The following is a 15,152-nucleotide window of genomic DNA, read 5'->3' on the forward strand; positions in this document are numbered from 1 at the left end:
TATATCATGCATGCTCGAGATGACAACTGCATGGATGATCTCGGAGTGAGTCAATTAATATCACGCCTTATAAAGATAAACCTCGGACGGAGTATTGAAGATGTGGGACTCACAAACAGGACTATGGTACTAGAATTCAGTAGGTAGTAGATATATGTCCCAATCCCAGCAGGTCCCGTGCTTCCTGGTGCCGTACGTACCCATTGCATCGCCAACTGTGAAGGGGAGTATTCATCACTGGTGATCACAACTCAACTAGCTTCATTTATGTTTGTACCTTTTGTTGACCCAGTGACCCAGCAATGTCATCACTGACAGCGCAGCAGTTTAAGTGTCGTCATCAAGATTCAAAGTGTAGTATGGCTGCTTCCTAGGAGGTGTTTGGATCCATAGACTAATTTAGTTCGGATCACATCGGATGTTTGATACCAATTAGAAGGACTAAACATGAACTAATTATAAAACTAATTGCATAAGCCGTGGCTAATTCGTGAGACAAATCTATTAAGCCTAATTAATCCATAATTAGCACATATTTACTGTAGCATCACATATGGTCAAATCATGGACTATTAGGCTTAATAGATTCATCTCGCAAATTAGCCTTCACTAGCAAATATGCCCGTGCGTTGCAACGGGAACAAACACCAAGTCCAATAGAGATAGCCTGAAATCTAAGCGATCACATCAATTATTTCATAAAAATTACAGTGATATAATATGGCCTAAAACACTATTACAGATTGGACTATCACTGTCGGCCCTATAACCGTCATCACCGCCAGTTTTGCGATCCGTTAGATTAAGGTCGGCATTGATGACTTTGGTTATCACAATCGGATTGCAAACCATAAACATCTCAAAAAATAAAAAGAAAAAGAAAAAAATCCCATCCGCCAGCACCGCCGCCCGCGGGCACTGACGCAGCCTGCCGTCCACCGTCGTTGCCGCGGCCCGCCGCCCGCACTGCCTACTGCTCGCGCTTACCGTCGCTGCCGCCGCATCCTGCCCCGGCGTGCCAGGAGCTCCGGTCAAGCTCCCGCTGCTAGAGGCCCACCACTCCCGGCATCGCGGGGCTCCCGCCACCAAGCCCCTGGAGCTCCGACCGCCGTGCCCCCTGGAGCTCCGGCTGCCGCGCCCTTGCGCCCCGGAGGAGAAGGGCCAGCCCAGCGGGTGGAGGAGAAAGTGGAGAGAGGGAAGGAGAAGGGTCGGCAGGTAAAGGAGAAAGTGGAGAGAAGGGAGGAGAAAGGCCGGCGGGTAGAGGAGAAAGTGGAGAGAGAGGAGAAGGGGCCGGTGGGTGGCCGGAGGATGGCGAGGGGGCCGGTGGCGACCTCTCTTCTCTCCCACGTGCAACCTCCCATGGTAGCACGCACCACACATGTGAAGGTGGCGGCCGGTGGATGGCGAGGCGGTCGGTGGCGGCGAACCTTCATTTATGTTTGTATCTATTATTGACCCAGTGACCCAGCAATGTCATCACTGACAGCGCAGCAGTTTAAGTGTCGTCATCAAGATTCAAGTGTAGTATGGCTGCTTTTTGGTTTAGGAGGTGTTTGGATCCATGGACTAATTTTTAGTTCGGATCACATCGGATGTTTGATACCAATTAGAAGGACTAAACATGAACTAATTATAAAACTAATTGTAAGCCATGGCTAATTCGCGAGACAAATCTATTAAGCCTAATTAATCCATAATTAGCACATATTTACTGTAGCATCACATGGTCAAATCATGGACTAATTAGGCTTAATAGATTCATCTAGCAAGTTAGCCTTCACTAGCAAATATACCCGTGCGTTGCAACTGGAATAAACACCAAGTCCAATAGATATAGCCTGAAATCTAAGCGATCACACCAATTATTTCATAAAAATTACAGCGATATAATATGGCCTAAGGGCTATCACTGTCGGCCCTATCACCATCATCACTGCCGGTTTTGCGATCCGTTAGATCAAGATCGGCATTGATGACTTTGGTTGGCATTGATGACTTTGGTAGCCCAACTGTCGGCCCTATAACCATCATCACCACCAGTTTTGCGATCCATTAGATCAAGGTCGGCATTGATGACTTTGGTTGGCATTGATGACTTTGGTTAATTGGATTGCAAACCATAAGCATCTCAAAAAATAAAAAGAAAAAGAAAAAATCCCATCCGCCAACGCCGCCGCCCGCGGGCACTGACGCAGCCCGCCGTCCACCGTCGCCGTCGCGGCCCGCCGCCCGCGCACGTTGTCGCTGCCTACTGCTCGCGCCTACTGTCGCTGCCGCCACATCCTGCCCCGACGTGCCGGGGAGCTCTGGCCAAGCTCCCGCTGCTAGAGGCCCACCACTCCCGGCGTCGCGGGGCTCCCGCCACCGAGCCCCTGGAGCTCCGACCACCGTGCACCCCGGAGCTCCTGCCGCCGCACCCCCGGAGCTCCTACCGCCGCGCCCTTCCACCCCAGAGGAGAAGGGCCAGCCCAGCGGGTGGAGGAGAAAGTGGAGAGAGGGAAGGAGAAGGGCCGGCGGGTAAAGGAGAAAGTGGAGAGAGGGGAGGAGAAGGGTCGGCGGGTAGAGGAGAAAGTGGAGAGAGGGGAGGAGAAGGGCCAGCGGGTAGAGGAGAAAGTGGAGAGAGGGATGAAGGGGCTGGCTGGCGGATGGAGGATGGCGAGGGGGCCGGTGGCGACCTCTCTTCTCCCCCACGCGCAACATCCCATGGTAGCACGCACCACACATGCGGATGTGGTGGCTCGTGGATGGCGAGGCGGTTGGTGGCGGTGAACCACGAGGTCAGGAAAGGGACTAGAGGAGGAGGGCACTAGTGGATAGCACACGGCCTCAGAGAGAGACTGGAGGAGGAGGGGCACGGGTGGATAAAGGGATTTTTTTGTAAAAGTGTCGAGAATTATTCCTAGGACTGTGGGTTGATTACAAAAAAGTTGAGGATTTTTTTTGCAAAACAATCATGACGGTTGGAAGAAATAACCGCACTTCTACACCTACTAGCAAATTTGCCCGTGCGTTGCAACAGGACGCAATCCTGGAACAAAATACACTTGCATTGCTACAGTAAAAGATCATTTGTATTTTTCAAACTAATGATATTTTTTTATTTCCATCACTAAATTTTTATTCCAGATGTCTACATAGAAAACCAAAACCTCCCTCCGGACCCCACCTCCTCTCCTCCCAGGTCCAGCCGGCGCCCTTAAAGGCTAGCTATGCCAGCAATTCAACATTCACATTCCACTTTTAAGAATTTCATTCTTAAAAGCTAGCTATGCTAGCAATTCAACGTTCACATCCCACATCATGAAAGATTAACTAACCAACTCGCCCGCCAACAATCTCCCCAAGGGTTGCTGCAAATCTTTTGTTAATTGTGGGGAGACTACTAGTGTATTTTCCATCTCGTGATACATCACCAAATCGGTTCAGAGGATTATCTCTGGGTATTCTAACTGAGCGGAATCTCAGTGCGCCATTATCTACACCATTTAGGCCTATCTTGTGCCCACAATCATTGATCTCGACTCCAGGAAGAACAGCATGAGTTTCAAGGTCTCGTATGGGGACAATGAATGTCCATATCAGCAGGTTCCCCTCCTTTTCCTTGAAGGGGTAAAATTAACCTTGCAAAGACAGTAGCAAATTTTCCATGAACTGCAGCATTGCCAATCCACCACTTAATAGCGCCATCATTTGGGGTATTAATGATGAACTCATCAGTAACAGGATCAAACGTAGCCGTAGTCTGTAGGGCTTGGACATTCGATCCTGTTTGAGAAAAAGATTAATAATGTAAGAGAAAATATGGTGACAGAGCTTTCGAACACATAACAGGGCTTTAGGTGCTGGGTCCAAGCTCTACTGTGCACCATTCAAAATAAACAACAAGAGAATAGAGATAAAATTAATTAGTGGATAAATTAATAAGTGCAGAAGCTAACCATGGTGCAGTTCTGTCATTGCCAAACAGCCTGGATAATCCAAATTATCGATTCCATCAAAGTACTTATCCCTATGCTTTTTGGTTCATAGATTTATGATAGAACCTCCCCAGAGGCTGCATCAACAAGCAGACCAAGTTAGTGCAATATAAAGAGATGGAAGTAGCTAGTAAATAGAATCAGTAAATAACTTGAACAGATTCTGCTAATGTTTTTGTGAATTCAAGCATGTTAAGATGTGCAATTGATAATAAAAGGCTGCAAAATTTATAGCTGGGTTAATCGCCAAAATGAAATAAAAAAATCTATGAGTTAGATAAAAAAACTACCCAGTTTAACATGTTATCATCCATCAGGCCAATTAAATAGCCCGTGAACCGACCTATCAGAAAGATTTCCAAAAGCAAGCTTTTGAATGCACGGTACTGAACAAAGCATTAATGCCCGGTACTGAACAAATCATTAATCATGAGGAATCAATTATCTCTTTATGTGTACCAATGTAGCAGGCCCGCATTCAAAAATTGCAGCTCATCTGTTTGCAAAGGATTACAACTCACCAGGAGGAAACTGAAATCCCATGTACACCCATAAGTACTCTGTAGAAAAGGTGGAGAAGGAATGAAAAGAACAAAACAAAACTTCGTTTTCACAAACCCTATCACAGAAAACTACTTGCACTGATGCGCAGTAGGCATCAACTCAGAGTAATCAAATTTAGATATTGATATACACAACTTCACTATTACAGTAGTAACCATCCTCATGGGGTGTTTGGATACCCCCGCTAAACTTTAGCACCTGTCATATCATATGTTTGGATACTAATTAGAAGTATTAAACATAGTCTAATTACAAAACTAATTGCACAGATGAAGTCTAATTCGCGAGACGAATCTATTAAACCTAATTAGTCCATGATTTGACAATGTAGTGCTACAGTAACCATTTGCTAATGATGGATTAATTAGCCTTAATAGATTCGTCTCGCGAATCGGACTCCATCTGTGCAATTAGTTTTGTAATTAGCTCATGTTTAGTCCTCTTAATTAGCATCCGAACATCCGATATGACCCTGCTAAAGTTTAGCACCTCGTATCCAAACACCCATAGAATCCTTGCGAATATGACATCTGCATGTGCACTCTATAAAGAAAAAGAAACAAGATATTTGTAGACACAGCTTCTCCAACTTCAATAATGGCATTATCTTGGAGCTTTAAGTATGAAGTAACTGGATCGGTTTAATTGACCCATAAATGAATTAGTTTACTCTCCAGCTTCAATAATGGCATTATCTTGAAGCTTTAAGTATGAAGTAACTGGATCGGTTTAATTGACCCATAAATGAATTGGTTTATTCTCCAACTTCAATAATGGCATTATCTTGGAGCTTTAAGTATGAAGTTTTAGCTGAGTTATCAAATGAGTTTTTTTCTCCTCCTGAACATCTACCTCAGTGCTTAATGAATTAATTCTCCAGAAAGGTCATACTAAATGTGTGGACACCCAATAAGTGGAATAAAAATTTAGTGATGGAAATAAAAAATGTTAGTTACTGTAGCAACGCACAGGCATATTTGCTAGTTAATATTAGGTAGAGATTTATGCAATTGATTTTATAATTAACTTATATTTAATACTTCTAATTAGTATCTAAACTTCGATGTGACATGAATTAAACTTTATTCCCTTGACCAAACAGGCACTTAGAACAACACTCGTCACCGTCGACAAGTTGCAGCACAAAGTGTTTGAACCACGCAAAAGCTCCGCCTGTAATGTTAACCACAGTTTTTACAAACTTCGTTCGTTTCACTTCTTGGAATACCGCCATTGTTTCAACCAAAATGTGATTTGTGCCTTTGTTCATTCCCTACTACCTATGATACGACCGAGCTCTTGGCCAGCCTCACGGAGGCGGGGCGTCGGCGGCGGCGGTGCCTTCTTCGTCGTCGTCGTCGTCGTTAGCGCCGGCGGCGAGCACGGCCTCGAGCGTGATGACGACCCTGGCCATGGCGGGCCGGACCTTGGGGTTCTGGCTGAGGCAGTCGTACGCGAGGCGGGCCACGCGGTCCAGCCCCCGCGGCGCCGGGCCCCCCATCCGCCGGTCCAGGATCCGCTCCAGCTTCTTGGGCCGGATAAGGATGGGCCGCGCCCAGTCCACCAGGCTGCCCTCGCGGGCACCAGCGCGGCTCGGCTCCACGGCGCGCCGCCCCACCAGCATCTCCAGCAGCACCACGCCGAAGCCGTACACGTCGCTCATCACCGTCAGGTGCCCTGCACGCACATGCGCCCGGCGGCGGCGTCAGTGAGTACTCCTGCGACGGCCGCGGACGAGTACGGACGGCGGCGTGAGGGGTACCTACCGGTGGCCATGTACTCCGGCGCGGCGTAGCCGTAGGTGCCCATGACCCTGGTCGACACGTGCGTCTTGCCGCCCATCGGCCCCTCCTTGGCGAGCCCGAAATCCGACAGCTTGGCGTTGAATTCCTGCAATGCAGCCAAAAAGAACACGAGAGATAAATTTCGATGATTCCGACGATGGCCGCCGCCGTGCGGACGAGCGATGAATTGGCCGCCGCCGATGACATGATCGGCGAACGAACGAACCGCGTCGAGCAGGATGTTGGAGGTCTTGAAGTCGCGGTAGATGATGGGCCGCTCGGCGCCATGGAGGAAGGCGAGGCCCCTGGCGACGTCGAGCGCGATGGCCACCCGCGTGGTCCACGACAGGGTGCAGGCTCGCCGGAACAGGTGGTTCTCGAGGCTGCCCTTGGCCATGAACTCGTACACCAGCAGCCGGTGGTCGTCCTCGCAGCAGTAGCCGATGAGCTCCACCAGGTTGGGGTGGCTGTACTGCCCCAGGTAGCTCACCTCCGTCAGCCACTCCCTGTCCCCCTGGAGGCCCTCCGGGTTGAGCTCCTTGACGGCGACCTCCTTGCCCACCGCGCCGTGGATAAACCCTCGGTAGACGACGCCGAAGCCGCCCTCGCCGACGATCCGCCCGGGGTCGAAGTCGCCGGTCGCCAGCCTCAGGTCGTCGTAGGTGAAGAGCTTCAGGAACCCGTACGCCGACATCGTCCGGAACTCCTCCACGTCCTTGGGCACCGCCAGCATCCCCTCCGATACCGTCTTCCTCAGCTTCGGAGGGGACCTCGGCGTCTCGGCATCTGCCCGACGAGGACGCATCGAGCTCACGTATGGCACGCTTGAGATCCAAGTCGAGGTCGATACATACATATATATATATATATATAAATGTGGTATGATCATTTGCTCACCTCGACGGCGGGACGATGCTGGCCGCGACGGCCGGATGTCGCCGCAGCTAGGGAGGATCCACCACCGATTCATTCTCCGGATAAGCGGCAACAGGTTGGCCATCCAGGTTGCCTTTTTGTAGTTACCTCTCCAGCGGCCGGCGGCGGTGGTGCGGGGGCGGCCGACCGACGGCAGCCTCCGACCACGCGCCGGGGAGAGATATAAATATGATGGTGCTCGCGGCCGGAACGAGGGGGGGGAGGCCGGTCGAGCTGGGAGAGATGAATAGGCAGGGGGGGGAGGCGACGGGAGGAATGGTCGGAGGGGCGGCGCCCCGAGCTTTTGGGGGTGGCCAGCCCGGCTCGCCTGCCGCATGCCTTAATTTGGCGCGCAACGCGACCAAATCATGCAGAGAAGCACGCGCGGCAGACCGGCCGGACGCGGCGCGCCAACGGCAAAAGCCTTCGCGCCAAACTGCACCAGTGGGCATACAGCACAACACTGCATCTGCTGTCACAGAACCATCCAGATAAACAGGCCGGGTTATGTGTTTTCCGGTTAAATGCTTCAGATCATGTCTGATTCCAAAACAAGCAGTGAGATCAAACATGAATTTGCTTAGAACAGACCAGGCAGCCAGTAGCCACACCGGTGCTTATTGCAAACTGGAAAAAGGTTCAGGTAGCCACACCAATGGACCCAAAATGCCTAACTCCTATGAAACTTCAGTGCCTCGCTTCACCAAATGCCTCCTGCCTCCAGTTGTGGGATGAAACAATGCAAAGAGCCTGTCACTGACAAACCAAATCGCAGATGATTTAAGAGGATCAGTAGCCAAGTGTTCAAGTATGCAGCTTCAGTGCATTCAATCATGCATACTCAGAGGTGAGTGGATGCCTGAATCTGCAGAGTTCCATCGAGCGTGGCAGGGTCGTCATGCCAGAACCCTCCCGGGGACGGATCCAGATGATTCGTGACAGGGTTGGAAACAGCAATAGTGCCAAGGGGCGGCATCGCACCAGTGTGCACATGAGAATTATGCTGCTGGATGACGGTTGAACTTGAACCCCAAGAACCGTCTGACAGAAGAGAGAGAGCACGCCCAAGTTCTGGGGCTCCATTTGAGTTGGAAGCGGCCGTGGAGGCTTCCACACCTGAAATTCAGCAGATACAAAATGTAACATCAGTCCCATAAATAGAAATGTTATACTAGAAATGAGGTTGATCATGAGAGTAGAGCTTCAGTCGATGGCACTGTAATGTAAGACTTCCATGGAAGATGGAACAGGGTTCAGTCACACTCAGGTAACATTGAATCTTTTCTCTGGGACCTAGGAACCAGGGTGTCAGAACTTCAGATGGTACCAAGCTAGCTAAAACTTCTAATACAGGTCATAGTATCAGGGCAGAGCTGTTTGGCATTTGCACTTTGATGCCTTTTTTTGTGGTGAAAACCTCCAGACAAAACTAGAAGAGTTCAGATTGGAATATTATGGCTCCTATGCTACACCTACACGCATGATCCAGCAAGTTTCTAAACTAGCAGGAGAGGCTTGGTGTTTTACTGTCCTTCTCTAGACGGTAGCCTCAGGATTCAGGAAAACAATCAATTGTGCAGATACATGAAAAGGGTATAATGGATTAGCAAATTTTTGGGTCTTCACAACACAGAACATTTGCTTAACAAAAATATCATGGACAATAATTTGATTAGCTAGCAACAAATCATCAAATTGTAATAAATGCACAACTGGAATGTTGTTATCCAAAATGGAGCGACAAAGAATAAAATGCTGTCACAAATGCACTGAAGGAAAAAACTGCTAAGAGGTACGACAGTAGTGTAGATAACCTATTCTGAAACACCTAAAAGCATTTCTAACTGGAGATCAGTAATACATCTAAAAGCAGTAGATTAGCAAAGTACCTTGATTGAGGACCTTTGTGTTGGTTCCCTTGACTGGCATGAGCCCATCGAAATTATGATGGCGTGCAGTTTGAGCCGCAACACTAGTTGATATCTGGAGGTTTGAGAAAGGCAACTCATCAAGGCCTACTGTTTTCATTGGATGCATCGACATATGTTTTGTTTCCACAAATTTGAAGCCTCCCAAGTTATCCCATGAAGAAAGTGCATTGCTTCTCACTTGGCTAAAGAGAGGTTGGCTAAAGAAAAGATTTGTCTGCTGGCTTGTGTCTGCAAATGCAAACAATATCAGCACTAAGACTAAACAAGCAAAAATACATCTAGAGTGAAAACAAGAACTTGCTGATAATTTAACAAGAACTTCCTAATAGTAATCCCCCCACTAAAAGAGAAGTTGCACGTTCTATGATTGTGGTTACAAAAAGTGTCATGAAGTTGGGCTGAGTCACTAACTAACTCCATAAATATGCATCTGCGGAGAACCGAACCAATGCATATTTATAATGCTTACAACAATATCAGCATCCTATTCACAAATATAAATTTGGTTAAAGGATTTGCATTCACCTTATCAATTTGAATCGGGCAGACACTATCGGTCAAATTTGAAGTTATGGACAGAACAAGTTAAAATAGTAGATTAGTCATTTGACACCAATAGAAAGTGTTGTTCTACTAACATATAAGGTTCAAAAACAGGGTCCCACACAAAAAAAAGTAAATGTGTACTGAATGAGTGATATGTAGCTGATCAGCATGGGTAGTGTTTTGAGAGTTCAGGACTACCATAAAACATTGTCGAAAGCCGTGATGAATTGAATGAAATCGTATCTGTCTGAGGTTTCCTCCTTCGTGCGTTATGATGAGTAAGACGCCTACGACAGCTTCTTTTGTTCTGGTCAAACTCTGCTAAACCATGAAACCTACAGACAGTGAAGGGTTAAAGAAAAAAGAGGAGTCACTAAAAGGTCAATCTGTAAACGTTTGTTATAATTGCTCATCTGAAATTTCCCTTTTTTTCAAGATATTCTATCAACAGTCCACTTACACATCAATAACAAACTAGTGCCAGAAACAAAAGGAAATGCCAATTTTCTTCACTATTCGTTTCACTATAGTGTTCCTGTGTATCTTGATCAGCAAAGGATAAATAAACATCGCAAATATCATGAAAGGCTCAGTCATGCAAAATAATTGACCATTATCTGGTGTAGTAGTGGTTCATTTGATTCTACAACTAAAGTGGGTGGTATTTCTTTCAGCTGGTCACATTTTTGAAGCTCCATCCTTCTCTCATTAAGGATGCCAAAAAAAAAGTGATATACAAAAGGAATGCCATAGAAATGAAAATGCACTCATTTTAAAGGCAAGGGCATCTCACCGGCTACACTGTTGGCAAAAACGGCGCTCTAGACCAGCAACAACCACCTTGGGAGCTTTAGCATGATCTTCACAGACTTTGTGTTTGCGATGGTAAGCTTTAGCAGAAGACAGATCAACTTTGCAACCTTCGACCTGACAGTATGAGTTTTTCGCATTCTGATGAGATACCTTGGTCTTCTTGACAACAGTCGATGCAGAAGTCACAGTTGAAGGTGCAGAACTCTTGTTATCCTGTCTTCCACAGACACTTTCAACGTAAGCCCTTTTTCCAAGCTTCAGGCTGATTGATGGCTCCCCATGGCTGAACGCTATCATTGATGATGGAGAAGTTCTCGAGTCGTCAACTCTGCCATTCTTACCCATGTCCTTAACATGCCTTTCAACAGCAGCGAAATTGAACTCTATGCTGTTCCCTACTCCAAACGGTGAATCAATGGATCCCGAAATGGAGCTCTTGGATGAACCATGCCCTAGCTCTGAGCTAGAAGTGAGGGTACCACCAGATGAATTCGCAGATCCATGCCTTACAATTTCATTCGGGACAGATAGTGCTAGATTTTCGCAATCCCACACCATGGAATTCTTCTGATCCCAGTTCATCCCAAAAGAACCCATTCCAGAACTGAAGATCTCAATCCTTCCAAGAAGAATTAAAAATCGCAACTGCTGTTACCACCTGTGTCTGTGAAAGCTGGCAGCACTGCAAGGAAGAATAGAAAGAATAAACGTCACAGAGAAATTGCAGAACTGAAACAGATATAGATAGAGGAAATCTCAACGCTTAAAACTTTTAATTCGCAAAAATATACTTAGTTAAAAGACCCTGACAGTGAATCACGTGCGCCTAATTTAGTCAGGAAATCACAGCAGAACAGAAAATTAGTTCTAGAGGAAATAGGACAGGGAAAAAAGATCAGAGACCTCAATTCCCTTTTCTGACGAAACAAGAACACAGCCAAATCCTCCGTCTATTCCTGAAAAATCTTGTCGCCAATCAGCAACACCGCACAAGCTTGAAATCAACCAACTGGGCGGGCAGGGCAGAACCAGCAACTGTGGTTGTCAATTGAATGGTAACTAAAGCACCTGCAGCGCCATTGTCGTCAACTGAGCTCTCAGCTGGCCTTTGAGGTCTCTATCATGCCCCTCCTTCCTCAACTTATGAGGCCAAAGCGTCCAGGTCTAACCGCATCTAGGCTGGCCCCTATCCTATCCACCATCACAACCACCCCCATTTAAACTTTAAACCCTCCGATCTCTGATAGCAATTACCTCAGCATTGCATTATTTGCTCAGCCTTACTGTTCCCACCAACACACGAACCAATATTGCATCGAATCCAGTTGCTTTTGGGGAAGCAAAGGTGAAGCAAACCATAAAAAAAGGGAACTTCTACTCTACCTCTATACACAAAAGGGGGGAAAACGCTGGATGTAAAATCAAGAATCTCACCTCCTTTGCTTGAAAGGATCTTTATTCAGCTGAAATTCTAGGTGAGCTAAAGTGCAAAACCAAGAACCATGAGAGTTCAGCTAGAAAAGAAAAGGGCCGAGAAAGCAAAGCAAGACGACGCAGAGGCAAAGATCCAAGAGACACACACACACACAAGATGGCAACCTTTTCTCTTATCTCTCTCCTCCCATAAGGGTAAACCCCACCAGATGCAAGAAGAGGGTGAGGCCCAGTGGATGGCTGCCTCCCCACACAGCAACCATGCACATGCCCTACACTGAAGGCCCCAACAAGGCAACAACTACTACTTCAACTACTCCACACCTCAAAAGAAAGCAAAGAACACCGAAGATGGCCGATTCCTTTTGAGCAAGAATCTGAGTGGGCATGTGGGGAATCTATAAAAAAAATCTGATTTAGAAAGGAAGTGATAATTCCGAACCTGATTGCAGGTGTGCTATGCCATGGCCATGGGGCTGTTTTTCTACCAAACCCTCTCTAGGGTGCCAACAGCCCCCTACCAAAGGAGGATGTTTGATCTAGGCTTTCTTTGTTCCAGGAATCCAGGGTGATCTTTGCAGCTGGTGTTTGGTTTGATCCTTGGTGTCATGATCAGTTTGTGAAAAAAGATTCAGAGGGGGGTTGGGTAGAGGACAGAGCTACTACTGTTCTCAATCAGTGCGCACAACAGTAGGATCATGTGCAGCCGTGCAGGTTGGGTGGGATGAATGAATGGAAGGAAATCTCTTGGCCACCCACAGGCCAGGTGCAGCCTTTCACAGTCGCATCCCCCTCCCTGGTCAGATCCTCTACAGCGATTCCACTGTCGCATGTCGCCTCCTCCAATTGGGGCAGATCAGGGAGAAATCGCGCTGTCAGGGTCGGCTGGTTGGTTGGCTTAAAAGAGGTTTGTTTTGGAAGAACGAGAAATAACAAGTACCGATGCTGTTGCTTTTTCCTGCAAAAAATCTGGCCCTTGTATTTTTCTACTGCAAGAGGAGCGAGGACAGGCCAGTTGCCCCAATTTTTGCTCTCAAACATGAGTAGCACAAGAAGAAAACAAGATAAACAATTAAGTGCCCCAGCTCATCACTTCAGCTAAAAAGATGCAACGATCAAAACTTTGTGTCAAACCCTGCTCATCAGTTCAGCTAAAATTCGGTCCTCTGCATTGAACACACTATCAAAATAGAACTGCGGAGAGAGCAAACCGTTCCGCGAGGGGAAAATCCAGCAAAAAGAGACATTCACTTCAACCCAGATCGCTTTGTACCGCCATTTTGCACAAAGAAGAATCAAAACAAAACCGTGGAGAAAAGGGGAAGAAATGGGACAGGTCACAGGCACGCACGAAGAACGAAGAACGAAGATGATAGGACCGACGACGTGATACTTGAACAAACAAAATGGTGTCTGGATCCTCAGACTAAATTTTAGCCCCTATCACATCGAATGTTTGAACACTAATTAGAAGTATTAAATATAGGCTAATTACAAAACTAATTTTACAACCCCTAGGCTAAATCGCGAGACGAATCCATTAAGCCTAATTAGTCTATAATTTGACAATATGATGCTACAGTAAACATTCGCTAATGATGGATTAATTAGGCTTAATAGATTCGTCTCGCGATTTAGCCTAGGGGTTCCGCAATTAGTTTTGTAATTAGCTCATGTTTAATTCTCCTAATTAGTATCCGAATATCCGATGTGACACGGACTAAATTTTAACTCCGGGATCTAAACACCCCATAGACGCGGTGGGAGGGGGAAGTTGCCGACCAGAAACCAGTAAAGTGCAAAACGAGGCCGTGTTTAGTTGGGGAATTTGGGAGGTGCCAAATTACTGTTACAGCACTGTAGCACACTGTAGCGTTTCGTTTGTATTTGTGAATTATTGTCCAAATATTGACTAATTAGGCTCAAAAGATTCGTCTCGTAAAGTACAACAAAACTGTGCAATTAGTTTTTAATTTCATCTACATTTAGTACTCCATGCATGTACCGCAAGTTTGATGTGATGGGGAATCTTCTTTTTGCATAGTGTCAAAGTTGGGAGTTGGGAGTAACTAAACATGACCCTAGATGTTTGCAGGCCCTGGATTTTGGCGAGCTCGAGATTCCTGAAGCGGAACACAAGGTTATTAGCAGAGAAAATTACGGAGGTCTGGCTCGGTCCGCATGGTGGTGCAACTGGCGCGGAGGAGTGAACCGCCGGCCCGCCGCTCCAGCTCTGCTTCCCGCCGCCACTCGATCTGCATCTGCTGCTACAGTTGGAAGGGAAGAAGAGAAATCGGGGGGAAGAAAAATCGATGGGCCGCCGAATCATGGCCCGATCCACCTGGGCATGTTGGAAATTTGGTTGAACTGGCAGGGGATTTTAGCCTAGTGGCACAAAAACAGACCAACAAGGCAACAAAAACTACCGTCTGCTAATAAGCAAAAAAAAAAACACACACTACCGCCTGCTAATAAAAAGACCAACAAAAACAAAAAAAGGAAAACGAAAGCAAGCTGCCTCGTAAAGCACCGAGGATAGGATCTGCAGACTGCAGATCTGACTACAGTGCATGCACACAGGCCTAGCTCCACTCTTGCATTTTCTGCAGTGGTTGTTGTGTTCTTCCCCATCGGCAGCAGCCAGCAGGACCTGCCTGGTCCGCAGCACAGCACTGTTGAACTACCGTGTACATAAGCAACGCCGCCTTCGGAGTACCGTGAGCTGAAAACTGACTTATTTTTAATCACCCGTCACATCAAATGTTTAGATACTAATTCGAAGTATTAAACGTAGACTATTTACAAAATCGATTACATAAGTGGAGGCTAAACGGCGAGACGAATCTATTAAGCCTAATTAGTCCATGATTTGACAATGTGTTGCTACAATAAACATTTGCTAATGATGGATTAATTAGGCTTAATAGATTCGTCTCACTGTTTAGCCTCCCCTTATGTAATGGGTTTTGTAAATAGTCTACGTTTAATATCCGTAATTAGTATCTAAATATTCGATGTGACACGTGCTAAAAATAAGCAAAGGGAACCAAACACCACCTCACATGGATGCAGCAACCAACAAATGAGGTTGGGGAAAGGTCACTTCTCGCTGTACACTTTCATCCGGAAAACGCTGTTGCCTTTGCCGGCGAAGCGAGCGAGTGAAATGCGCGGGCTGAAATAAAAGT

General features: G+C 46.7%; 2 protein-coding genes across 7 annotated transcripts; both read right to left on the bottom strand.

The window, feature by feature from the left end:
* Window positions 1–5,607: 5,607 nt before the first annotated feature.
* LOC101784718 (probable serine/threonine-protein kinase PBL17) lies at window positions 5,608–7,610 on the bottom strand. 2 transcript variants are annotated; one of them, XM_004966285.2, is made up of 4 exons: window positions 7,223–7,610; window positions 6,552–7,111; window positions 6,308–6,431; window positions 5,608–6,218 (listed from the first exon to the last, which is right to left on the bottom strand). In XM_004966285.2, exons 1-4 carry the CDS (start codon window positions 7,575–7,577, stop codon window positions 5,851–5,853), a joined length of 1,407 nt encoding a protein of 468 aa, XP_004966342.2. In that variant the 5' UTR covers window positions 7,578–7,610; the 3' UTR covers window positions 5,608–5,850. The 2 variants fall into 2 exon arrangements, with proteins under 2 accessions (XP_004966342.2, XP_022681747.1); XM_022826012.1 differs by having other exon boundaries at window positions 6,552–7,610.
* Window positions 7,611–7,732: 122 nt separating this feature from the next.
* On the bottom strand, window positions 7,733–12,770 carry LOC101785109 (squamosa promoter-binding-like protein 12). Of its 5 annotated transcripts, none has more exons than XM_012845056.2 (6): window positions 11,434–11,947; window positions 10,511–11,212; window positions 9,916–10,052; window positions 9,130–9,399; window positions 8,100–8,356; window positions 7,733–7,996 (listed from the first exon to the last, which is right to left on the bottom strand). In XM_012845056.2, exons 2-6 carry the CDS (start codon window positions 11,125–11,127, stop codon window positions 7,994–7,996), a joined length of 1,284 nt encoding a protein of 427 aa, XP_012700510.1. In that variant the 5' UTR covers window positions 11,128–11,212; window positions 11,434–11,947; the 3' UTR covers window positions 7,733–7,993. The 5 variants fall into 5 exon arrangements, with proteins under 5 accessions (XP_012700510.1, XP_022681748.1, XP_004966344.1 ...); XM_022826013.1 differs by having other exon boundaries at window positions 8,082–8,356; XM_004966287.3 differs by lacking the exon at window positions 11,434–11,947 and adding an exon at window positions 12,407–12,770 and having other exon boundaries at window positions 7,733–8,356.
* Window positions 12,771–15,152: the final 2,382 nt, after the last annotated feature.

This window comes from Setaria italica, chromosome IV (assembly GCF_000263155.2).
Source record: "Setaria italica strain Yugu1 chromosome IV, Setaria_italica_v2.0, whole genome shotgun sequence".
Classification (NCBI taxonomy): Eukaryota; Viridiplantae; Streptophyta; class Magnoliopsida; order Poales; family Poaceae; genus Setaria; species Setaria italica.